A 26,704-nucleotide genomic window follows, 5' to 3' on the forward strand; every position below is an offset into this window, starting at 1 on the left:
CGAAGTGTACAATTAAATGAAGGTTTCAATTACTCGTGGAGAAGATAAAAGGAGAAACCGCACAATGGTTGTCAATAGTCGTATATGGTTGTTGTGCAACTTTTAGCTTAGATAACACTTGAATGTTCTATCAATTTAACAATTTAAGTATGGATACATATAATGTTGTAATTGGTTTAAAAGCTTTATTATATTATATATAAAAGATGTTCAACAAAACAAACATAATTAGTGATAACAACTGTTATGCAAAAACTATTATTTAATGTTTAGTTTTCTTCGCTTTGAAATATTTTTTTTGTTTTTTTATCCATCCAAATTTTTTGCTTTCGAGTTCTAATCTTCGTATTAATCACTTGCAGCTTTGCTTTAACCAGCATATTTATGTATTTACTAGCTGACCCGGCAAACTTCGTCCCCCCTATTTTTGTGTTTAATTTAATAACTTTCAACATTCCAAATTCATTGATTTCTTGCGATTTGTTTATATCGTTTGAAATTATTGGTCGTAGTATTCGGCTGTTTTCTAGAAGTTGCCATCTTACAATTCAAAATGGTGTCTGAGGTCAATTTTTAGCTCCATGCATCATTCTGGTTAAAGAAACACTCATATTGGGTGGTATTTGGTCACTTTAGGCTATTTTCCAGAAACCGGAAGTCACCACCCTGGATTTTAAAATGGCATTTGGAGACAATTTCTGGCCCCTGAGCGTCATTGTGGTTTAAGAAACACCAATAATAGGTGTTATTTAGTCATTTTCGGCTGTTTTCCAGAAACCGGGAGTCACCATCTTAGAATTCAAAATGGTGTCTGTGGTCGATTCTAGCTCCTGCGTATCATTCTGGTATCGAAGCATCTCACATTGGATGGAAATCGGCCGGTTGAAGAAATACCCATATTGCGTGGTATTTGGTCATTTTCGGCAGTTTCCCATTCACCGGAGGTCGTCATCTTACAATTCATAATGTTGTCTGAGGTCGATTTGTAGCTTCAGTGCATCATAACAATCCCGGAAATACCCATAATGAGTGTTATTTGGTCTTCTGCCACTGTTGTTTAGGAACCGGAAGTCACCATATTGGATTTCAAAATGGCATTTGGAGACAATTTCTGGCCTCTGAGCATCATTCTGGTCAAAGAAACACCCATATTTGGTTGTTTTTGGGTCATTTTCGGCAGTTTTCCAGTCACCAAAAGTCGCCATTTCACAATTCAAAATGTTGTCTGAGGTCGATTTGTGGTTCAGTGCATCATCACGATTTCAGAAATACCCATATTGAGTGGTATTTGGTCATATCTCACTGTTTCTTAGAAACCGGAAGTCGCTATCTTGGATTTCAAAATGGTATTCAGAGACAATTTCTGGCCTCTGAGCGTCATTCTGGTTAAATAAACATCCATATTAGGTGGTATTTGGTCATTTTCGTCTCTTTTCCAGTCACTGGAAGTCGCCATCTCACAATTCAAAATGTTGTCTGAGGTCGATTTGTAGCTTCAGTGCATCATAACAATCGCGGAAATACCCATATTTGGTCATTTGCCGCTGTTTTTCAGAAACCGGAAGTCACCGTCTTGGATTTCCAACTGGCATTTGGAGACAATTTCTGGCCTCTGAGCGTCATTCTAGTTAAAAAACACTCATATTAGGTGGTATTTGGTCATTTTCGGCAGTTTTCCAGACACCAGAAGTCGCCATTTTACAACTCAAAATATTGTCGGAGGTCGACAAACGTACAAACCGTGGAACACCACTCATGGATTGCCTCATACATAGGCGAACTTTATTATTATAAAATATTCGGCCGAGTCCACTTCAGAATAAAATGTGCATTTTTCTCAGTGTACCCATTAGGGTAATATTATTGTTAAAAGTTACTCTTTTTCGCATGTCGTGTAGAACAAAATCAGAAGTGGCGCACCTAGCGGTCGAAAAGGTGACTAACGCTTCTGTCATTTTCAATTTGTCTTCATAATTTCACGTAAGTGAACTATATTGGTATTTAAGATATTTGATACAATGCAATGCAAGTTCAGTCGATGAAACTACGAAGAAGGTTATTGAAAAACTTACATGGCATAATAAATCGAGGATTCTCAAACTTGTTAAAACTCGTTGGAAAAAGGTCCAAGAGTTAACTTTTTTGAATCGAAGGCGTATAAATTTGAAATCTTCGGCAAAAGAACGAAGTGAATGGAATAAATTGGTGGAACTGTTAAAGGTCGACGGTTACTTATTTGAATGCTAAAGGAATACTTATGCAACCTTCCGTAAAGGTTGCAAATTTGGATGTTTGAAGGAAAATAAAAAACAAACCCTAATACATCAAAAAGTCATCAACCTGTCAACAAACTTTGCAAGCGTTTCGTTTCTAAATTGGAGAAACGATGAGACATTAATGAAAGTTAAAATCTTCAACATAGAAGCAATAGAAAAAAATTATTGAGCGAAAAAAATGATTCTATCGCCGAAGTATATTAAGAAGAATTGAAAGTGATAACAAAAAGCTCCTCATCTGCGGAGAATTTGAAGTAAAATTGTCAGAAGTAACTGAAGTCTGCCTGTGAATTAAAGGCAGTGAAATTATGAGAAGATATCCACAAATATAAAAAGTGCTAGTGATTACACGTTGAAAGGTTGAACTGTATGAAGTTAAGCCAATACCTTCGATGATTATAAAACTAAAGGATTCTATAGATAAACTCGACCCATCGGAATTGCAACAACACGCTTTGAAGACAGTAAACGCTATTGAGGCCGAAAAACGATTGAACGTTATTAGAACAGTATTTTGATCAGCCTCTTAAACAGTTCTTCCGTGGGTAAAAATCTAAGAAGATGAAGAAAGATATATTCGTAAGCGCAATCAACAGGAATTGCTACAAAACTTCCAACTTTAAATTATCTTCCGCACTTCATCGTTTTCAATCAAAACAAGTTGCCACCGAAGCCAAGATTAGTTTTCGACGCTGCTACAAAAGTAAATGGAGTATCTTTGAACTCAATGTTGCTGCCCGGTCCAGATCAACTACTTCATTATTTAGGACTCTTCTACGATTTCGAGAAGGAAAAATACCTGTATGTGGAGATGTTCCATCAAGTGAAATTACGTCGATAGTTTTTGGGATCCAAAAAAGGCAAAGGAGCTTGTGCAAAAGGTAACTGAAATTCATCAGGAAGGAGGCTTCCATATTAGAAACTTCTCTTCGAATAATACTGAATTGCTGAGAAGTATACCTGTAACAAGACGGTTATGCGCTGATATAAAACCGTTCGAAGATAAGAAATCTCAAATTGAGAAGGTATTAGGTGTGTATTGGAACACCAGTAGAGACACGCTAAGTTACCGATTTAATCATAACGATAAAGGAGCAGGAATTCTCAATATTAACGAAATACCTACGAAGAAACAAGTATTATCTTTGCTTATGAGTATTTACGATCCACTGGGTCTAATTTCTCATTTTAGTTGTTCATGGTTTAGATACTAATGCAGGAACTACACAAATATTCCAAACAATGGGATATACTTGTTCCGAACGAGCTGTACGATCAATGGCTGAACTTCTTACGTAAACTTAAACAAGCGGAAAGCTTATCGATCCCGAGATGTATTCTAACAGAGCACGCTCCGATAGAGTTACATTTTTCGTTGACACCTCTGAAAAAGCACTTCCAGCTTGTCTATATGCTAGAACTGAAACAAGCTTTGGAATCAATACGCAGTTAATAACAGCTAAAACAAGAGTTGTGTCAATTAAACCAGTATCTATTCCACGTCTGGAACTCCAAAAGGAGATACGTCTGGACATAAAATCTGCAACATTATGGACAGATTCGAAGACAGTGCTTGCATGGGTAACAAATACGAAAAGAAAATATACATCATACATTAACGTCCGAGTCGGCGAAATATTGGATATCACTGCCAAAGATCAATGGCGTTGGGTATAGTCTGAAAACAATATGGCAGATGAGGCTACTATAGAATATGTCGGAGAAATTAAATGGCATAATGAGCCAAAACACTTCGAATTACGGTTCGACGGTTGAACGTTACCCGGTAATCAACCTGTTACAGGAATAGAAGAAACCTTATTCAACGGCGAATGTGACCTCGTAAATAAAAACGATTTCTCCGATTGGCGGAGACTACACTACCAAATTTATCATCAGGTTATGGCAGAAGAGAATAAATTTCAAAGCCGCTCATCTGAGGTACATCGAAATACATGTTACAGGAAGGATTCTTCCCAATTAAGTTGAATCCGTTTTGGACGATGGCACAAGATTCAACTATTTGTCTCGATTGGGATGCCTACGATACTGCCACTGAAAATAGCGATAGCAGCAATGTATATCTACGTCAGATGCAGTCATATGGCTAATCGTGAATTAAGAAGGCCGCCAGAAAACGCTACACGGCTGCAAACCACACCACAGAAGATACAGTGTAGCTGTAATTAGTAATTTATTTGAACCGTAAATGCAATATGTTTACTTTGAGAAGATGTATAATTTTGAAATAATGCGTAATAGTTTTTGATAAATCTTAGTAGATTTATGGGGCCCAGAATGTAGCAAACGCATTATTTAGAACTTGACAATATAGTCATTCAGCAACTCATTTATTATTGTTCTTATAAAAGAAATTAGAATAGATTTAATAATCGCAAATAGGTTCCCTTCATAGAGCAGATTGCTACATAGATAATCCCCGACCGACCCTTCGTGCGGGTGCTAGATTAGAAGCAGGTATAGAATTTCTAGATCCGTGCGAGTGCACTGATCGTAAGCGGTCTATTTTCTCAGTCTGTTAGGTTTAGCCAGCGTCAATGACTATGTGAATTATGGCCGGATAATGCTCAAAGAAAAGGGCGATAAGTCCTATTATCAGCCGGCGCGTCTGCGTACGCATTATCTTAAGTAGGGAAATAGGGAATGCAAATCCGGCGTTTTGTAAAACATTGTAACTATCTGAATGAATGTTGTCGTAGGCGCGTGTGAAGAAAGAGCCGATAACGTTCGAAACCTTTCTCCCGTTCAGGTACCGGATTAAGGGTAGGCAAATTTGACCTGACTAGGCGAGTGGAAATTTTGTCGCGTTCTTTTTGATCCCTTACGAAGATTAGGAGAATCTTCTCTCTCATTTTCTCTTCCATACGTAGGCATAGTTCATAAGATTCCAATTTGTAAACTTTGTATATAAACCCGATTTGCTACCAAATAAAATGATACCACTAGCAAAACCGAACTCGCGTAGATCTTTCTTAATCCGAACGTTAGATTTCAGAGGTTGTCCCTTGCGTGTTCAAGCCTTTCGAATGCGAAAAGGACCTTTGCACGTCGGTTAAGATAACACGAGGAATCTAACCCTTTTTAAAAGAAAGAAGTTCTTCTTGATAAACTCCTGAAGTCGACAATATCGATAACGAATTCTCTCAACTATAATCTAGTTGATCGAGACCGCTATTAGCCCCAAGGCTAGCGTGCGATATTGTTTTGTTTTCAACACGGTCAAACTCGACACTTTGAAAAAACTTTTATACAATGGCAAATTGAAGGAAACACAGACTTGAAAAATTAGTCTGTAATATTTGCACATTCAGTATTCCTTCGTTTGAGTCATGCATGCGTTACAGCAAGAAGATAGTTACAGTTAGGGAGAAACGAATACTACACTCAAAACAGAGAACACGCACATGCGTCGTTTTCTGATAGCGTGTAACCAAATGCTTAGACATACGTAACACTGGCGATTTTTTTTGGTACTCTTTGCCCCACATCACCCGGTACCAACACCAGTATGAACCCCAGCAAACAATTTTGTTGATTTACAGCTTAATAAGCTATTATACAGTGGATTTTGGCTGAATTATAGCTTAATCAACCGTTATTCAACAAAAGTGTTTGTTGGGACTCCCGCATAAACAAATACCATACACGAATTGTTTCCCGTATGGTATCTTAACCATTTATAAAATAGTCACATAACCATTTACATACCATATCAGCTTCAGTTTTGACCATCTAGTTTATAGTAAACTGAGAAATAACCATTTGGTGAACTAGGCGTTAGGTATGGTTACCATTCAAAAACAGCGATTTTCCCGAACAATTTTTTTTCGATATTTTACACGATATGGCAAACTAATAATCCAAAATTTTGTACTAAAACTATTCTTCAAATAGTATAAATATGTTATTTTGTTGAAACACGATACGCATCTGGTCGATACGATGGTATTTAATGGTATTTAAATAGTTCCTAATAGTTTACGTAACATAGCAGTATCAGTACTACTATTGTTGAATAATCTTGTCAAGAATATTGAGTTTATCATATTTTTTAGTTTACGAATATTATATTAGAAATGATCGCTGTATTCTATACTTTCATCATTATTCTGTAGACCACACAAAGGGTTTGTGAACCACCAGTTAAAAATCACTGTGATGAAGCAACTTTGGAGCATTCTCGATCCATGTTTTAGCAATAAAACATGAAAAACGTGTAAAAATAAATATATTCTTTATTGCCCCTTGCATGACTATTTGGACTTCTGTGATAATCATTCATTGCCCAATTTCTATTTCGCTTTATCAAATTGACACCTCAGTAGCGCAGTGGCAGTTTTTTTGGGTTCATTGTTTGTTTTGTTATTCATTTGCAACCAGTGCTGATAAAAGTCATTTTCCCCAGCAAAATTCTTCGAGAATTACAGCCAATCATTTTCAATTTTCACTTCCAATGATCGCAGCACTCTTTCAGATACACTAGATTTTCGTCCTAGTAACGTGCTGTTATACTCAGATGAAATAGATCGCGCGCATCGTTCATGGTCACGGAATAAAATTTGACGACAAATCCAACCAAATGATCTTCACTTCAAAGCGAAAAAGAAAAACAAACAGTCTACTCAACCAAAATAAACCTCACCGAAACACTTTTTCATTGACACTGACCGATGCCTTGACAATCTTCGTTAACTGATAAACTGATTTTGTTGTCTTGCTTTCATCGCATGAAATATAATGAGGTGTTTTGACAGTTCACTTCCATGCAAAAAGCGGGAAGGGAGAACTCTGAAAAGATTGTAAAAAAATAACGTTTCTGGATGCCTTTTTTCACTTTCACTCAAGACTGTTAACAAATATCAACCCTGTTTGCAACATTAAGTATATGTTTTTGAGCAGCTTTAGTTGAAAATTAGGTTGAATATCAAAACAAAACTAAGTGTTACATGATTGATTGGGTGATACTGAGTATCGATACTTTCTCAATTGTTATTGTATCGATACCAGACCTCACGGTTTCAAGTATACTTTATTAATATTTATATTATGCATTAAGTTAAAAAGTGGAGTTGTCGACTAGCGACATTCGATTTTTCTCTCATACCGTACATTATACCTAACGTCGGAAGTAATGCGCTGTATACTGCCGCTCATAGCAAGTCCGTCCCATTTGCGTTTTGGTGCTGATGAGAAAACAGCAATTAAAAATCGTAACACTTTAAGTGGAATTTTGCACTCAAATGCTTTTTCAATCAAAACCATCAACAGAATTTAGTACTGCAATGACAATCTAACACTTTTGCATCATAAAACTTGCATAAACACCAAAATTTGATAAAAATTTGTAGATAATTATAATCTGGGACTCACATGCGATTACTTTTAGAGTACGTAGCCAGAATGATAGCAAGTCAGTCCCATAGCCAGCTACGACCGGTGATGAAAAACAAACTACTGCAAATCGATGGCGGTGCTATAGCTTGTGTTTGGAATGAATCCATCGCTGGTCAATTCATAAATGACCTTCTCTCGTGCTTCATTAAACAAGTTTTTTGTGAGAAGCATAACACAATGTACAGCACTCGTTCGCTAATTGCACGCGATTTAGTTGCACTGCGTTTTGATTGCACGTCCGTTAGTTGCACGAAAGTGCAATTAAAAAGCAGTTTTGCGTCAAACTACACGTGGTTTTTGAAGCTAATGTCTCTCTGTCAAGTTTTGCGAGGGGATACTGAATGCGCGAAATATTTAATTACCTGAAAATAAATTCAATATTTTTAATTTTGTTATTTTAGATTCCGGTTGTATGTACTAAATAACAAATATACATAATCACATTGCACGTTTGCCCAATTTGTTTTCAATTATAGTCGATCTAATTAATTTCAATTTGATCACTTGTGTCGAATCCTCACTGAAATGTCGCATTAAGCTGTCCACACACTGAACAGCTTCTGAAAACGTGGGATTCTCTGAAATACAGTAATGTGCGTTACACTCCAACTAAGTTGCAATGCATGAAAAAATCTGACTGGTTCGAAATTGGTTCGTAAACGGATACACGAAAACCAAACATTAGCGCACCCCCTAAAAATTTTTGACAGTTTTGAGTTCATGCAATTAAAAAGCCCATCCGCTAGTTGCACTGCAACTTTCGTGCAATTAGCGCACGAGTGCTGTACCAACTGCTCAAAATAAAATTAGATTTTGTTTTTACATTTGATACTACTGATAAATTCGAAATTAGTTTATGTGTAGGAACTTGTTCTAAATTTTCCTGAGAGCGGTCACACGTTCGTGACGGCGGACAGCTTCCACGTAGCAGTGGAAGCAAATATGAAAGAACACCTATAGGAAAATGTTTGCTCCGTTAAAAACAGCTAAGTAGCGTACTGAAGTATTTGAAATGACTGACATATTCTTCAAAACGAAATTCACGCCAATAATTGAATAATTCTTGCCCACGTCTTTTCATAAAATACGGATAAAATACGAAAACTAGTATTAACTAGAGATTGCTTTAACTAACAATACAGTGACACACCTGAAGCGTTCACTGTCAACAAACAACAGCTGAAAAAAGCTACTGGTGGAAACTTTGTCTTGAAGAAAACATTGTACTATCACCTAGAGCCACACGATGTAGAACGCGTAAAATTCAATCAAACCTCCTATCAAATATCATTTGGTACATCCAATTCTAAACATGAAGACCATACGTTGTGGTAAATATCACATTTTTCATAATCATTATTGGCTGTGGGGTTAAATTGCAAAGATTTCTGCAATGGGACCGACTTGCGATCACTTTTGCTATGGGACAAACCGGCTGGCTATTTTTTTCATAGTTCCTCAGAACAAAGTACAGCACTCGTGCGCTTATTGCACGAAAGTTGCAGTGCAACTAGCGGATGGGCCTTTTTAATTGCATGAACTCAAAACTGTCAAAAATTTTTAGGGGGTGCGCTAATGTTTGGTTTTCGTGTATCCGTTTACGAACCAATTTCGAACCAGTCAGATTTTTTCATGCATTGCAACTTAGTTGGAGTGTAACGCACATTACTGTATTTCAGAGAATCCCACGTTTTCAGAAGCTGTTCAGTGTGTGGACAGCTTAATGCGACATTTCAGTGAGGATTCGACACAAGTGATCAAATTGAAATTAATTAGATCGACTATAATTGAAAACAAATTGGGCAAACGTGCAATGTGATTATGTATATTTGTTATTTAGTACATACAACCGGAATCTAAAATAACAAAATTAAAAATATTGAATTTATTTTCAGGTAATTAAATATTTCGCGCATTCAGTATCCCCTCGCAAAACTTGACAGAGAGACATTAGCTTCAAAAACCACGTGTAGTTTGACGCAAAACTGCTTTTTAATTGCACTTTCGTGCAACTAACGGACGTGCAATCAAAACGCAGTGCAACTAAATCGCGTGCAATTAGCGAACGAGTGCTGTATTCAAAAATATTTGTTTTATCGAAAGTAGATATAAAAAGGAATTGCTTCCATAAATGAACTCAAAATTGACAAAAATGCAATTGGGACGGACTTGCCATGAGCGGCAGTATAGCAAATCAGATGCGTTATACAGCGCACTACTTCCGACGTTAAGTATGATGTACGGTATGAGAGTAAAATCGAATGTCGCTAGTCGACAACTCCAATTTTCAACTTAATGCATGATATATAGGTATCAAGCACTGACCATTGCTGGAGTGATTTTTAATTAACCTACCAAGGTAGCAGTCATGATAGAGATTTTTTTGTCTATATGATAAAATATTTCTGTCAAGCGTTTCGATAACGCTAGTATCGATACCCATCACCCAAACTGCGAAATCGTGTGCGAGATTCGACTGTGATAATCGTGTATTTCGGGATAGTCCAATTTGGCGTAAAAGTCGCAATATTAAACCTTATTGCAATACCTTTCAATGTGTCACCTTTCTTGTTCGTTTGGCTCGAATTTTGACATGTTCGTTTGGCTCACAACACACTCTTCGCATATCCCTCCATCTGAGTATTGCTAGTTTTCAGTTGTTCAGGTACCATTTCATGAATGGTATATTTATACATATTGATTTATATTCTGATAACCGTTCGTGGAATAGCCGTGATATTGTTTCAAATATTTTTAAAATTGTTAGTGGCGTTTTCTTGATTTTTTGCAAAAATATGATTTGTTTTTCACCTGCATATATCATTACTTGTCAGCCATCTGGCACATTTCTTTCTGTGAGTGGTATTATATTTATCTTTCCAGGGAGCGAGGGGCGCTGTTTCGCATTCGTCGTCGTGCAAAGTCGACTTCAACATCGTTTTGCTCTGCCCTGGATAGAAAAGACTTTTATAAATACTCAAACCGAAAGAATTGTTACTAATTTTAATACCTTTCATTATAGATTGACAAAAGCCTACTCGCGTTTGCTGGAAGATATCTCTTCGTTTTTCGATGGGGCTTCAACCTTGGTTGGCGTATTTCTCTGTGCGTACAGCGTTTTCAAGGTATACGCTTCTTGCGTACCGCTGCTGCTTTCTGCAAATTCTGGACCACAACATATATATATATATATATATATATATATATATATATATATATATATATATATATATATATATATATATATATATATATATATATATATATATATATATATATATATATATATATATAATCGAACGAGGTCTGTGGACAGATTTTTAACGATTTTGACCCCCCCCCCTCCCTCTCCGTGGACAACTGCCCATATAAATTCTTAAAAAATTGTATGGACCGTGGACATTAGCCAACCCCCCCCCCCCAAAGCCGTCCACGTGGTATGTGGATGGCCCCTATATATATATATATATATATATATATATATATATATATATATATATATATATATATATATATATATATATATATATATATATATATATATATATATATATATATATATATATATATATATATATATATATATATATATATATATATATATATACATATATATATATATATGGAAGCGACAGAAATTGGTGCTGTTGCCGAAGGCTGGGAAACCGCCAGGGGACCCATCGGCATACAGACCTATCTGTCTGCTGGACACTATGGGCAAGGTGCTTGAGAGGATTATCCTCAACAGACTGGTGAAGTACACATAGGGTGTAAACGGTCTGGCAAGTAACCAGTTCGGCTTCCGGAAAGGTAGATCCACGCTGGATGCTATTCTCTCTGTCACCAAGACGGCAGAGGTAGCACTCCAGCGTAAGAGTTGGGGCATTCGCTATTGCGCAATCGTCACGCTTGACGTGAAGAATGCATTCAATAGCGCCAGTTGGGACTCCATAGCGCTCGCGCTTAGGAGCATCCACGTACCGGTGTCGTTGTACAAGATTTTGGAAAATTATTTCCAGAATCGGGTACTAGTTTACAACACGGAAGGGGTCAGAAGTGCGTCCCAATCACCGCAGGGCTACCGCAAGGTTCCATCCTGGGCCCGGTGTTGTGGAATGTCATGTATGACGGGGTGTTGAAACTAAAGTTCCCTGTAGGGGTTGTGATCATCGGTTTCGCAGACGACATCACGCTAGAGGTCTACGGCGAGTCGATCGAAGAGGTCGAGTTGACGGTTGCGCACTGCATACGCAAGGTCGAAGACTGGATGCACTCTAGGAAACTGGAGTTAGCGCACCATAAAACGGAGGTTACGGTTGTGAACAACCGCAAATTAAAGCAACAGGCGGTGGTCAGAGTCGGTGACTGCACCATTACCTCAAGGCGTCCCTTGAAGCTCTTAGGGGTTTGGTTGACGATAAGCTCACATTTAAGAGTCACGTCGACTATGCCTGTAAGAGGGCTTCAACGGCCGCTGCAGGACTATCTCGAATGATGTCGAATAGCTCAGCGGTATATGGCAGCAAGCGTAAACTTCTTGCCAGCGTGGTTTCGTCCATACTTAGGTATGGTGGGCCAGCGTGGTCCAAAGCGTTAGGTACCAACAGTCATCGTCGTAAACTGGAAAGTACCTACAGGCTCATGTGCCTGAGGGTTGTGAGCGCGTACCGTACAGTGTCATACGACGCAATCTGCGTCCTGTCCGGCATGATGCCTATCAGCATAGCCATTATGGAGGACGTAGAATGCTTCGATCAACGTGACACAAGGGGTATACGAGGCACCAGAAGGTCATTCTCGATGATCAGATGGCAGCAGGAATGGTCCAATTCCGTAAAGGGTAGATGGACGCATCGACTTATTCCGGACGTATCCGGATGGGTCGGGAGGCGCCATGGAGAAGTTAACTTTCACTTGACACAGATTCTGTCAGGTCATGGTTGCTTTAGGCAGTATCTACACAGATTCGGGCATGCGGGGTCCCCCATGTGTCCCGAGTGCGCGGATGCGGAAGAGACTGCTGAGCATGTCTTCTTCGTGTGCCCTCGTTTTGTGCATGCGCGGAGCGACATGATGGTAGTGAGCGGGCCAGACACCACTCCGGACAACCTAGTTCGGAGGATGTGTAAAGACCCAAACATTTGGGGGGCGGTTTGTACAGCCGCCTCTCAGATAGTTTTAGAATTGCAAAACAGGCGACTGGTTGACCACCGACACGCCAGTGTAAGCTAACGGCCAGTCTCCAGGTTAGTTAGCTAAGTTAGCAAAGAGAGCTAAAGAACCAAGAGGGTGCACAGAGCACAAAAGCCGCTCCCCGAAGCAATACCTAGCGGTGGTCCCGGGGAGTATTATGGGCTGGAGACTGGAGGGGTTTTAGTGGGTCCGGTCACTGATTCAAACCAACCCCACACTCCCTGAGGTTGGTCACCTCAGGGGTTTGGATGCAAATTTCCCCTCCACCTGAAACAAAAAAAAATAAATATATATATATATATATATATATATATATATATATATATATATATATATATATATATATATATATATATATATATATATATATATATATATATATATATATATATATATATATATATATATATATATATATATATATATATATATATATATATATATATATATATATATATATATATATATATATATATATATATATATATATATATATCCGGAATATTTTTAAATAGGTATAAAAATATTTATAGATCTAAATTTTATATATATATCAACCGTGTCCTGCTTCTAGTAAATTTCAGTATTCAAATCGAAAAAAATAGATAGACTAATACTCACTGCAGATGAATTCAAATATTTTGGGGCATATCTTTTCCCCTGCAGGATATGCCATTGTACCATTCGGGTTTCTAGCCTTGGCAAATCGTTGGCATGGTTTGCCTGTTACACTTGTTTTAATTAGTTGCTCTGCGTTGACTAGCTTCATCAGCAGTAACCCGCTAAAGATGCTGTCGGTTGCCGATCGATCTGACAACTCCTTCAGTTCCTTTTTTGTTGAGTCAATTCCGTCTGTCTCTGTGAATTCAACCTATGTATGAAGAAAACAGAAAATCAGAATAAGGAGAAATGTGCCAATACTCGAGTTTACATGCGATTACATTTTCCCAGATGTCGCCGTCAGTAACTGAGGGTTTTTCAGAGAAGCGATACGAATACAATCTATTCTTTTACGCAGATACCACGCAAAATTCCGCGTTATTTGGAGCATCCTCCTATTTTCGAGCATCCACCAAAACTAAACTAAAAAATCCACGTTGTCACGAAAATATTAAAAACCGCTTGCTTAAACCGCCATCTTAAGAGTCGATTAATACTTTCTGACATGTCTGTATGACTGTCATCGTAACCACATCTGACAAGACAAATGGAAATAGAAACGTTCCTTATCGATCTGATAATCTGATTTGATATGATGACAGTCAGACGAAAATATTAGATAGTCTTAATTAGCTTTAAACGGTTAAGTTGCTGCCACACGGATACGATTTCTAGTACAGTCAGTACAGTATTGTGGGCCATCCAGAATTATGAGCCAGTTGCATTTGATTTTTACATGCGAGACTGGCTGACTCATAATACTGTTTAAAGCTAGTTTAGATCAGAGATACTCAGAGAGAGGGATAAGCAATAAAAACCGCCAATTAGGCAACTAGGCTGGCGTAAGTTACGTAACTTCTTCATTCGACTCGTATAACCGGTGGTGACGATGGAAATCCTTGGGTATAATAAAATGCAGCAGAAAAATCATGAAGATGATAAATTTTATGTTAATGTTTAATTTTATATACTTCCACCATAATAGATAAGGGGATTATCATCCATTTATGGTTATTGATTATGCGGGAAGAAGTAGCTAAGAGTCATATATGCAAACTTGGAATATTAGAAAACAATCTTTTATCTTCACTAGAAGGTTGCACTCTAATATCCCAAGTTTGCATATGACCCTTAGCTATATCTAATGCTTTCGATCTTCACTTTCACAGCCTTGCTCAAATCTATAATTCATAAATCTGCCCGAATTGTCATTTGAAGCGATTTGTAACATGTAGACTTCATTAATAAAGTTTTACAAAGAAACAATAGTAGTACGTTTGGTTGAATAATTTCAAAATAAGATGTTTTATAAACAGCATTAAGGTTAGGAGCACAGAAAATAAACGTACATGCCATGGGTCTCGAGTTGGCAAATTTACTTAGAACATGAAACATTGCCGCCTGCGTCATTCAAAACGACTAGTAAGTACTAGTAGTACTAGTAACGCTTCTACCTCAAGGAGACCGAAACGTGTGGCTATAGCGGCCATGGGCCCGTGATTCCCATATAGGGCCCTTCAATGCGGGAAAAAATAACAGTTCCAAAGGGAATAAAATGAATATAGCAATAGAACACTTTCTTCCGAGGTTGAGCGGGTTTTTCAAATTAACTCAGTTTTATTGGCGCGGTACGTAATTTGAGTAAAAATACCTGACACGACTGTAAAGAACACATCCTGCAAAGTATGGTATAATAATTGTAATAGTTGTTTAACCAAGAAATTTCTTGGACAAACGGTTTTTTTTGTTTGGAAGGGCATCGAAAGATAATCGAAAGGATATATATGATCGGTGTTCTACCATACCGAACCAAGTAACTAACAAAAGCAGCAATCTGAGAAATCAAAGTTAATGGTTTCGCCTCTCATTGATTGCTAACTTGTTTCAGAATTCCATTTTGAAATGATGTAATCTGTTCAAATTACTTGATATTTTTGTGATAGATAGACTAGCAAGTTATGCATAGAGTGTTGTGATCAACTCATTGAAAATCTGGCATTTTTTGCGTAATAGTCGGGTTTCTACCAAATATCCCAAAAGTGACATCTCTATCTTCTATGCTTTGCATTGACAAGAGCTAACATCGCTGGAGCACAACCAAACGATAAAAACATAAATCTTGCCCGCAAATATGTTGGCTGCAGAATCATGACCGCCTGCCATAACTAATTAAGCAAATTGAACCAAATTTGACGTGTGATAGTTATTAAAAGCAACAAATGTTTTTATGGTGAAGTTGAAATTGAAAAGTAAAAATTGAAGAGTGAGAAGTGAAAACTGAAAAGTATAAAGTGAAACGTAAATAATAAAAAGTAAAAAGTTGAAAATAAAAATTGAAAACCGAAAATTTAAAATTCATAAATCCCGAAAAATAGTTGACGTCTTTTGTTGAACTAAGCCGTATTTCATATTTTGTATGTATCATGGTTTGTGGTTTAATTTAAGAGCTTACCGTCTGAGTGTTGTTTGAATCTTTCATCATCTGTATTTTTTTTTGACAGTCGTAGAGCGTGATTATCTGAAGCTAATTTCTCCGCTTTTAGTTTAACGATCTTTTTATTTTATTCCCTGATCCTTGCGTTAAGACGAGCTACTTTTTCCTTAAGTCTAATCGTTGTGTTCTCGTTTGGATCCTCTTCCATGTCCTTCAGACTCTCGTTGGGTTAATGTGTGTTCATTTCCGCGACATCAAAACTATCCATTTCTTCTAAGTATTCGAAGTATGTTCCTTCTTTTTCTTGTTTATCGCTATTATCGATTTCTTCTTGTTCATGTATTTTCTCAATGTCAACTTCATCATTTTCATAATCAATGGAAATGAATTCGATGCCGCTTGGTCCAATTTCGCCGGTTAGTTGCTGCTGTAACTGAAAGACATTTTTGTGATTTTTAAATGAAAGTGAGATATTTTTTAGTAATGAAGAAGGTAAGTCAACCTTGGGGCGGGACCTGACAATAGAAGGAAAATTTTAGTCAATTTTCTGGTCAATTTGACCCAGTCCAGAGCTAATACGGAATCCAGCAATAACTTACAAGCAGACTCATAGCGAATTTCTTTATTCCACCAGCTCACCTCGTTTTGACCTGGAAGCGCACTACCTGCTGTCCAAACCCTTCTTTATTCGCTCGATTTTGACCCAGTTTTGACCTGCCGTGCTGCCCGAAGCGCACTGTAAAATTTATCAGCTTCAACCCACCACCGCACGTGCTAAGTTTGTAAACAATTATCTTGCATCTCTTTCTTACTTGCGTCTTAAATGGCGATGACGTTTTATTATTCCTCGGCAGTTTTGCCTGCACACAGTGGAATAAAGGAATTCGCTATCAGTAGCAGAGCCAGGAAATGAGTTGAGGAGAGAGAGATAAAAATAAAATCCCAGACAAAAGGCGTCCGTTCACGAATTAATTTTAAAATTTCTTCACTAGAGAAAACTGTCAATTACAGAGCAAATCACACCAACTTGGTACTTGGTTGGCAAACGGCAGGCCAGTGCATACCAGCAGTACACTATAGTGTCTATATAGTACACCCGTACTAGTTGGCATAAAATAAACCCCAGTGTGGTCCAAACCAACTCCTTTTCCTACCTCCACGTGATACCGAGTAGGATACGAGTAACCAAGAAAGATCGGATTGAGCTCTGCAGCAGAATAAAACTCCACGTTTCACAGTGCATTAAAAACTAGCGTTGCACTGAATAATAGGGCTAGGAAAAAGTTTTTTTTTGTGGAAAGTACCGAATTTTTAGTTTACGGAATAATGGTTTCAACTTGAGCTTGTCTAGAGTAAGTCACATTGAGTCAAGAATAATTTGGTTTTTGATTTTTCTTCTCTTATCATCATGTTTCGTTGAATATTTAGCCGTTTGTTCAGCAGAACGGACGGCCGAATATTCAACAGAACATGATGGTTAAATAAGAAAAATTATAAACCAAACTACTCATGAATTGAAGTGGGTTACCTTAGACAATGTCTAATTTAAATCATTACGATAATTCGAATATTCAATAATTTTCAAAAATAACTTGGCTCTCCCGAATTCGAACGTTTGTGCGTTTTCCATTCAATTTTCTTTCTGTGTAGAAGTAATTCATAGATAAAAAGGTTTACTATCCCGTCATATTTCATTTTCATTTTGTAACTTGTGCGGTTGCAATTTCAGCATCGAGTGGAAAATTTATCTAATTTTGGGTAACGCTGCAAGTGCGTGTTCACGTGAAAATAACCCTTATTATGGGTACTTTTGCGAGGGAGTGTATTAGTGGAAAATACCCGCACTTGAACACCCCCGCAGCAGCGTGTACCCAACATGACAACTGTCACCACTTGCGCTGAATATCGTTCACATAAGTTTGTTTATTTTCGTTTAAATTCGTTCGTTTTTCCGTTTGTGAACGATATTGTCGCGTTAGATAGGTTCGATAATTTTTATGTCATGTTTGTAGAATAATTGTTAGGGATAGATAGGCCGGTATTTTCCTCTAGCTGCGGAAAAGTGGTGCTGAATCCAGTCTCGGCGGATTTGTTGTGATCGGCAGCCATCGAGGGAGTTGAGTTTAGCCTCGATCGTGATCAAGCACACACGGGCATTTTTTTGTCCGGTTCAAGTGAGCGTTTTAACTGTTGTTTACAGTTTGTGTGTAGTGAAAGCGAAGGTTGTTCCGCTTTACAACGAAGGTTGTTCCGTTGTGTCACGATCGAGTGCGCGAGTTTTGGTGTTTACTTGCTCGCCGGATTGGCAGTGTTCGCTACCCCGGCTAATCGTCAAGGAGGAAAACACACCGCCCGCCGAGGACCATAGAAGAATTTGCCCAATATCTGGACGGCAGAGCACCAGCAAGGCGACCATTTTGGACTCCGGAGATTCCCGCCACCAACAGCTAGAGGAAAACAGAAAACCGATAAGTTTTAATTTATTTATTGTTTGGTTTTTGTTCTTGCATTCAAGCAAGAATCTGAAAGTGCATAGAGGTACATGTTACAATTGGCGCACAGCGCTAAAACCGTACTGAAAAAAATATTTTTCTAAGGAAAAATATTTTTTTCCTTTTGAGTGTGGGATACCTCTATCAAAAATCGGATTTTTGCTAGAATTTTTGTTGCGCAAGTGGTGAGGTTTCTTCCGCAATATTGTTCGCGGTCGTATTGTTGATTCATTTTTCAGTGTTATTTTTATTATTTATGAAATATTTATTGTATATTTTTATTTATTTCTGTTTTCTGAATCGGTGATTTTGCATTGGTTTTGGTGGAACTGCCAGACGAGTTGTGGAAAGCTTGAGTCTTTTCCAGTCAAGGTGGTTGCCAACCATAAAATATTCCGATCCGATTCGAAACATTTTTCAATTCCGCTCAAATTCCTGAAATATAAGGGAATCGCTAGTGGGCGAAATAATAATACAAAGTTTCCTACCGTGTCGATACTGAATGCTTTGTGCTTTCGAGTTATTTTCCGGAAAAATCGAGAGAATGGCGATGATTGTGGAAGAGCTCAACAGAGCTTATTCGTTGATGCGGGTCGACCATTTGCATTTCGACGAGCTAGATTTTGAGTTAAGCTCGCGGAATGTTGTCATCTCGGCTGATTCGGATCCATCTGGGGTTCAGCGGCAGCGTCGTTTACAGGGACTGTTGGCCGAAGAACGGTCTTCTCCGGTGGAACGCTTGCGCGTGTTTCATGGGGATGCTGCTGAAGAAATGGAGATCTGCCTTGGGAAGTTGAGTTCCATTAAGGAAGATCTCTGTTATAGATGCTCAAACAAGGAGGTTTACCGAACAAGGTTACTCCATCTGGGGTCTCGACTCCATATAATCCAAAAATATACAGCAGGGGAGGTCAACCAGGAAATTTTGGGTTTGTTGGCGGATGTTGCTGCTACATATTAAGAACATTTTGATTTGTCAGCAGTACTTCCCCCAATTGAAAATACTGGGGAAGGTGGAGCAGATTTGGGAGATTTGCTGGGCACGATCGTGCCACCAACACAAACGGCACCCATTTCCCCGCAAAGTGTAGGATCTGGTCCGCTCGTAGGAGAAGATGTTGGGTCTGTCTTGAGCGAGTTAAGGGACGAGATTCGACTATTACGGCAGCAATCCCAAAAGGATAGAGCTCTAGCGGCTGAGAGGTCTGATAGTCTTTTGGAAGCTACTCAGACGCTAATGGGCGGGATTGCTTCACTGAACACGATTGCTTCAGTTTTAAGAAAAACGGTTCAAGAAGTTGTCTCACTTCGTGAATCCGTCAGTGAACGTCGGGCGCTGGTACAATCTAAACCAGCTGGCGTTCCCGAGATTGATCTGCAGACCGATCTGGACGAAAGACGTGAGACGGACCAAATCGAAGAGCCAGAAGAACCGGAAGTACCTGATCTACCACTGGCGCCCACAATTAACCAAACCGTGGTGGAAAAGTTACTCCTGGACTTCCTGAAAGAGCGATGTCCGTCACTTCAGATTGAGAACACGAAACCAGCTTTACCAGTCATTCAGTCCCAGGCCCCAAAACACCATGGGAATGGAAGGTCAAGCCCGACAGATGGGCGTTTTCCTTTGCCCAATCATACGGGTTATGAAATACCATCCTGCTCGGGCTACCATTACAATCGTCGACCACAGCGTGTTTCCGATTGGAAAATCGAGAAATACGCTGGTACAGATGATGGGCTAGGACTGAATGAATTTCTGGACTCCGTTGAAAATTATGCTCAGTGCGAGCAAATTTCAAAGGAGGAGCTGTTCAGTTCTGCAATGCACCTACTCACTGACAATGCTCTCACTTGGTATCGGGCTATGAGCTCGCAGAACAGGCTTTACAACTGGAACCATTTGGTTTGTGAGCTTAAGGCAAATTTCGTTCATCCGGAACTTGACGCCGCTCTCAAATCAAAGGTTTCCCAGCGCCTGCAGATGCGAAACGAGTGTTTCCTGGATTATTTCCAGGAAATGGTAAAAATATTTCGTGCTATGACGGTTCCCATGACACCGAGCGAAAAACTCGACGTGCTCAAGCGGAACCTCAGGCCGGACTATAAGCAAGTTTTAATTTCAATGCCAGTGAGTACGCTTGCAGAATTGATGACTTTAGGTAAATCGATTGATGCGTACAACACACCGATTTACCGAAAAGTGTTCGGTTCTCAAAAGGAAGTCGCTGCTTATTCGGTAAATCCACCAACTAACACCTCGAAAAAGGACCAACCAAACAGAAAGGGAGGTGGTTCGAATAACAGCCACGTTGAAACCAAAACATTTTCGAGCAAAAACTCTCAAAAGGATAACTTTGCTTCCAAAACGCCGTCTGAAAACACGAAGAAAAAGCCAGGAAAAGAATTTTGTCGAGAGAAACTCGAAACCGGAATCCAAACAAAAGCCGGTGATTTGTCTCGACTATCTGGTGGAACAGCATCGACCTCCAGGTCTCGGAGTCTGTTACAACTGCGGTGGTACTGGACACGAGCATGAGGCGTCCAGAAATCCAAGACGAGTCTTCTGTATTTTGTGTGGATTCAAGGGCTTCGATGTCTCTCGCTGTCTCTACTGCTTAAAAAACGGGATTCGTACCAACTAAAGTCGCAGTTGTGTTAGGATGTGCGCCCCATAGAAAGCCTAAAATTAGACCCCCAAATTTACAACAGTTTCCGACCAGCTCATGATGAGGATTATCGTGATCCGTTGTTTGTTGAAACCATCATCCTCGATGATCCGTCGGATAATCGTCCTTTCGTTTTTGTCGCAGTATATGGCCATTCCTTCAAGGCTTTGCTCGACAGTGGTAGTAATGCCACCATTATCACCAAAAAGTTGTACCGAAAGTTTTCCAAAAGTCCATTGAAAGGTTTGGAAAGGCCAGTTGAACTTCGTTCGGCAAACGGACAGACCTAACCGATCCTTGGACAAATATATCTTTCGTACACTTTCCAAAACAAGGCAAAGGTTATTTGCACCCTTGTAGTGGAGCAAATAACAGTTTCTTCAATACTCGGTATGGACCTTTTGCGCGCCTTTGGAATAACACCCGAGTTGCAAACTTGTGCTCTGTTGAACTCAGGTTCGGAACGGGACGAAGAAGTAGATATTGATGCTCCGAGTGAGTCTATACTTACTCCGGAACAGATGGCCTGTATCAAACAGGTTAAGACCTGTTTTCAGGCTGTAGTGCTCGGAAAATTGAATACGACCTCGCTAACAGAGCACAGGATCGTAGTTAAGGAAGAATTCCAAAGTGCCGCGCCTGTTTGCCGGTATCCTTACAAAATGAGCCCAAGAAAGCTGTCTAAAGTCTGGGAGGAAGTCGACCGATGGCGCTCTATGGGTATTATTGAAGAGTCAGATTCCGATTGGTCTTTGAATATTGTCGCGGTGACCAAACCAGACGACTCTATTCGGCTTTGTCTAGATGCCCGACGCCTTAATGAGCGTATAGTACGTGATGCATACCCTCTGCCGCATCCCGAGCGCATTCTATGAAGCCTGCCTAAAGCCAAGTACCTGTCTACTATAGACTTAAAGGAGGCTTTTCTCCAGGTTCCTTTGGCTAAGGGCAGTCGTAAGTTTACTGCTTTCAGTGTGCCCGGCAGGGGTATGTTCCAATTTACTCGTCTACCTTTCGGTCTCGTTAACAGCCCTGCCACTTTGGCACGTTTGATGGACCAGGTGTTAGGACGAGGAAAACTGGAACCATACGTCTTCGTTAACCTCGATGATATCATCGTGGTAAGCGAAACGTTCGGGCATCACCTACAATTACTCAAAGAGGTGGCCAAATGTCTAGCCAAAGCCAATCTGACGATAAACCTGGCAAAATCCCGTTTTGGGGTTCCAGAGTTAAAATCTCTTGGCTATTTGTTGAATCTGGAAGGTCTAAAGGTCAATCCTGACAAAATTCAGCCGATAATCGATTACGAGCGGCCGGTGACGGTTACTAAACTGCGCCGATTTCTTGGAATGTGCGGTTACTACCGGCGTTTCATTGATCGGTTTAGTGAGGTAACCGCACCTTTGACCGACCTCTTGAAAACAAAGGCCAAGAATATTGGCTGGAACTCCGAAGCAGAACTCGCGTTCCTGAAGGTAAAGGAACTTTTAGTCACTCCTCCAGTGCTTGTCCCGCCAGATTTTTTGAAGGAATTAATTCTGCAGACAGATGCCAGTGACACTGCTGTCGCGGCTGTTCTGGTGCAAGAAAATCCAGAGGGGGAAAAAGTGGTAGCTTTTTTTTCACATAAGCTAACCACTCCCCAACGGAATTACCACGCTACCGGAAAGGAAGGTCTGGCGGTGATTATGGCGGTTGAACACTTTCGAGGTTACTTGGAAGGTTATCATTTTCGACTTGTCACTGACTCATCAGCCATTACCTGGATACTGAAGACCAAATGGAAAACCAGTTCACGCCTGAGTCGGTGGAGTTTGGAACTACAACTCTACGACATGTCCATTGAGCACCGGAAAGGTAAGGACAATGTCGTTCCGGATGCCTTATCCCGTGCTGTAGCAGCCATTTTCGGCATTGTCCACCTCAGACTGGTATTGTTCCATGAAGTCTAAAGTTTCAGATAATCCGGATGATTATCCTGACTTTAAAGTCGAAGATGGTAAACTTTTCAAATACGTGGCCTCGAAAAGCGTACCATTCGACTCTCGCTTTAGTTGGAAATTGGTCCCAACTCCCGAGTGTCGAGAAGAAATCGTGCAACGTACCCACGATGAATTGCTTCATGTGGGTTACGATAAAACGATTCACGAGGTTCAAAAACGCTATTTTTAGCCTCGCATGGGACCAGAAGTTCGCGAATATATTCGCCAATGTGGGACCTGCAAAGAGATAAAAGCACCATTTACCTCAGTCCAACCAGAAATGGGTCAGTCACGCACAACCGGTGCACCGTGGCAGATGATTTCGGTGGACTATATAGGCCCACTTCCTCGAAGCAAACGGGGCAATCAACACTTGCTAGTCGTCCTCGACGTCTTCAGCAAGTACGTAATGTTGACCCCCGTTCGCAAAATTTGCAGCGCCTCACTTTGTGCGACCCTTCACAAACAATGGTTAAACCGCCATGGAAGTCCGGAAATCCTGTTGAGCGATAATGGTTCGACGTTCATCTCCAAAGAATTCAGCCGGTTCCTAAAAGAAACAAATGTTACACATTGGCTGAATTCGAGATATCATTCGCAGGCTAACCCGGTAGAACGAACGAATCGTTCTATAAATACGGCAATACGCGCTTACGCCCACACGGACCAGCGCAACTGGGATTCCCGCATCTCTGATGTGGAGCGCATCCTAAATACTACGGTTCATTCTTCTACCGGGTTTAGTCCTCATTTCGTCGTCCATGGTTGCGAAATGGCATCAGGGGATGACTACTCCAGGATTTCCGGGGAGGGTGATCTGATATCAAGACAGGACCAATTAGAGACAATTTGGGGTATTGTGGTTAAAAATCTTAGTAAGGCCTCAGAGGGTGCTCGACAGCAATACAACGGGCGACATCGCAAATTCGCGAACCCATTCGCAGTCGGTCAAATTGTTTACCGACGAAACATGAAGTTGTCGAACGCTCTCGAGCCTTATAACGCTAAAATTGGACCACAATACTTACCGGCGAAAGTTCTCGCCAAAAAGGGGTCTTGGTCCTACGAGCTGGTTGATCCTACCGGAAAAAATCTTGGTGTCTGGCCAGCTAATCTTCTCAAACCAGCATAAACTGGTACAATTTTGTACCGGCGGCCTGCCTTTAAACGGATTGTTCATTTGGGAACATTTCAAAGGCGACCGCCGGATTACATTTGGACTGTCGGTCCATTTATGCATTGCTCTACCTTCTTCTAGTGAATAGTAAAAAGGGAGACTTACACTGCTGTTAGAAGATTCTTCATTACCTTCGTTAACGTTTTGCGTGCTTCGCATTAGTGGCGGAGTAATAAATCGTTCCGCTGAAGTTCTGCTTTCTGTTCCATAATCAGTCGTGACGGTGTAAAGCTTAATTTTTGCCGGAATAGAATTCCGCGCCTTTTGGAAAAACACCCACGCACTGGCACTTGGAAGCAGAAGGCAAACAACCGAAAACACATCACTTCGCCTTGTTCGGTGCCATTGATTTAGTTTTTACCCCTCTTCACCGGGGACTTTTTACTAATTTTTGCCTTGTTTGGGCGTTTATTCTTTGCACAAAACACTTTTCCCCTCTTCTATGGGGATAAACACGCACGCGCAACGTGTTTTCGCCGCGAGAAACCGTCGCGAAAACCAAAAAAATCGCGAAAACCGGAATGTGAACGGCGAGTTTCCATTCCGGTTTGTTTACATAAAATATTCATTGATCATTCCGCATAGGAATGACGTCAGCGCCGGTTGACGTCTCCAAGCGATGCCGTGCTGCCAGAAACGATAAGATGGATTCGGATTAGAAACTGATCGTTTGTGGCAAGGCAATGTTATGTATGTACGGTGCGGCCGAATGTGGATATGTATGAATGTGCGTCATCGGAACCGAATGTTGTGTATTCGGAGTCTTGCATAATACTGGGGTTTCAGATTTCAACCACCAGGGTGATAAAATTGAATTCCTAAGGGAATATTTCTATTATTTACCGCATTATGCGAGAGACATTCTTTGGTCCCTCTCAAACGTTTCAGTATGGGAGGTGCTTTTGAGATAGACAGGGACAGAAAGACATTTCTTCCGGAATGTCGACGATGACGTGGGATGGGTGCCAGAAGGGGTGCGTAAATGTATGATTGGATATGCATGAGCGAACGAATAAAAGTTGGTGTGGTTGAATCAGAAGCAATGTTCTAGAGTTAATTCAAAATGCGAGTCGAATTGCAAATGGCGATTGGAATGAAATTGGAATGAAAGAATGAGTGGTTCGGAAATTAACTCTAGCTCAGGTATCGAGTGTTGGCACCGTAAGAACACGAAAGTTGGACAGTCGATAAAAAAAACCGACAACCGTTCCCCTGCAAGTCAGAACCGTACAAAATTTGTACTGGGACTTGCAGTATTTTGGGAAGATGAGTTGTCTTGAAGAATGGATTAGAATTGGATTTCAAGTTCAGGCCTTGATTGGGTCAGATGATAGCTGACTGCTTCTCGCTTTGCGAATGCTTTCAAAATTAGCACTTCACACCAAGACCAAACAATTTCAACGATTTGGAACTCCGGTCGATTAGTTTTTGGAATTGTTTGCTTGTAAATTACGGAAGGAATGATAGGGATAGCAGCTTTTGTACATATTTATTTATTTATTTGTTTATTTATTTATTTATTAATTTATTTATTTATTTGTTCATTGAACTATTCATTCCCCGTTTATTATTGTTATCGGTGTTAGGTTAGTAAAAAAAATTGTTGTCAATTTTTTTTCCACTCGGTGTGGGCGAGATTGTAACCTGTGCGGTTGCAATTTCAGCATCGAGTGGAAAATTTATCTAATTTTGGGTAACGCTGCAAGTGCGTGTTCACGCGAAAATAACCCTTATTATGGGTACTAGCTGTGGAAAAGTGGTGCTGAATCCAGTCTCGGCGGGTTTGTTGTGGTCGGCAGCCATCGCGGGAGTTGAGTTTAGCCTCGATCTCGGTACAGGACACACGTCGCATTTTGTGTTTATTTTTTAACTGCTGTTTTTTTGCAGTCTGTTTCCTGTGTGTCTCGCGAAGGTTGTTCCGCGGATACGTGTAAGCCAGCGAAGGTTGTTCCGCTGGCCCGGGATTCGTGTGCTACGACTTGTGTTGGCTCGCCGGTGGTAAGCAGTGTTCGCCACCCCGGCTAAGTGACAAGGAGCGAAGGAAACCACCCCGCCGAAGTTTGCTGCAGGAGCTGTTGGAAACCGCCATTTCAACAACGAGCAGCAGCGTCGCCGCAGCCTCCCCTTCCCACCACAAAACAGCAAGAGGAAATGGACGGAATAAACCGATGTTTTGTTTTGTTTATTTTGTTTTTTTTTAGTGTTCTAGCAAAAGTCCGAAAGTCCGTTAGAGGTATCTGGCCGCCCTGTAAGGGTTTGCCGGGCAAATCTAGCGTGCATAGGGTGACCCCCTGTTACAATTTTTAATTTAAAATTTTTGATTTTCATTCATCATTTTTTTTGCTTTTTCATACAAAAATTGTTACGGGTGGGTGTCGAAATTTGCAAATTTTGGCGTTGTGT

At 40.1% G+C, this 26,704-nt stretch overlaps 1 protein-coding gene and 1 long non-coding RNA gene across 9 annotated transcripts in view; both read right to left on the reverse strand.

The window, feature by feature from the left end:
• Positions 1–26,704, reverse strand: part of LOC129724340 (uncharacterized) — a 44,056-nt gene that overhangs the window by 17,026 nt on the left and 326 nt on the right. For 2 of the 8 annotated variants that reach the window (XM_055679103.1, XM_055679108.1), the window contains exons 3-4: positions 15,997–16,411; positions 13,506–13,755 (exon numbers count right to left, since the gene is read on the reverse strand). Coding sequence is in view for 3 of the 8 variants with exons in the window: in XM_055679109.1 (XP_055535084.1) it covers positions 10,726–10,856; positions 13,506–13,755 (381 nt within the window). In the remaining 5 variants the exon portion in view is untranslated. Of the gene's footprint in view, positions 1–7,667; positions 7,897–10,505; positions 10,642–10,701; positions 10,857–12,494; positions 13,152–13,505; positions 13,756–15,996; positions 16,412–26,704 lie in introns of those variants that run through there. The other 6 variants (XM_055679111.1, XM_055679109.1, XM_055679104.1 and 3 more) reach the window with 6 other exon arrangements.
• Positions 18,772–24,830, reverse strand: LOC129724343 (uncharacterized). Its single transcript, XR_008727907.1, has 3 exons — positions 24,433–24,830; positions 18,959–19,420; positions 18,772–18,905 (listed from the first exon to the last, which is right to left on the reverse strand). It is a non-coding gene; the product is annotated as an uncharacterized LOC129724343 (long non-coding RNA).

This window comes from Wyeomyia smithii, chromosome 2 (genome assembly GCF_029784165.1).
Source record: "Wyeomyia smithii strain HCP4-BCI-WySm-NY-G18 chromosome 2, ASM2978416v1, whole genome shotgun sequence".
Taxonomy (NCBI): domain Eukaryota; kingdom Metazoa; phylum Arthropoda; class Insecta; order Diptera; family Culicidae; genus Wyeomyia; species Wyeomyia smithii.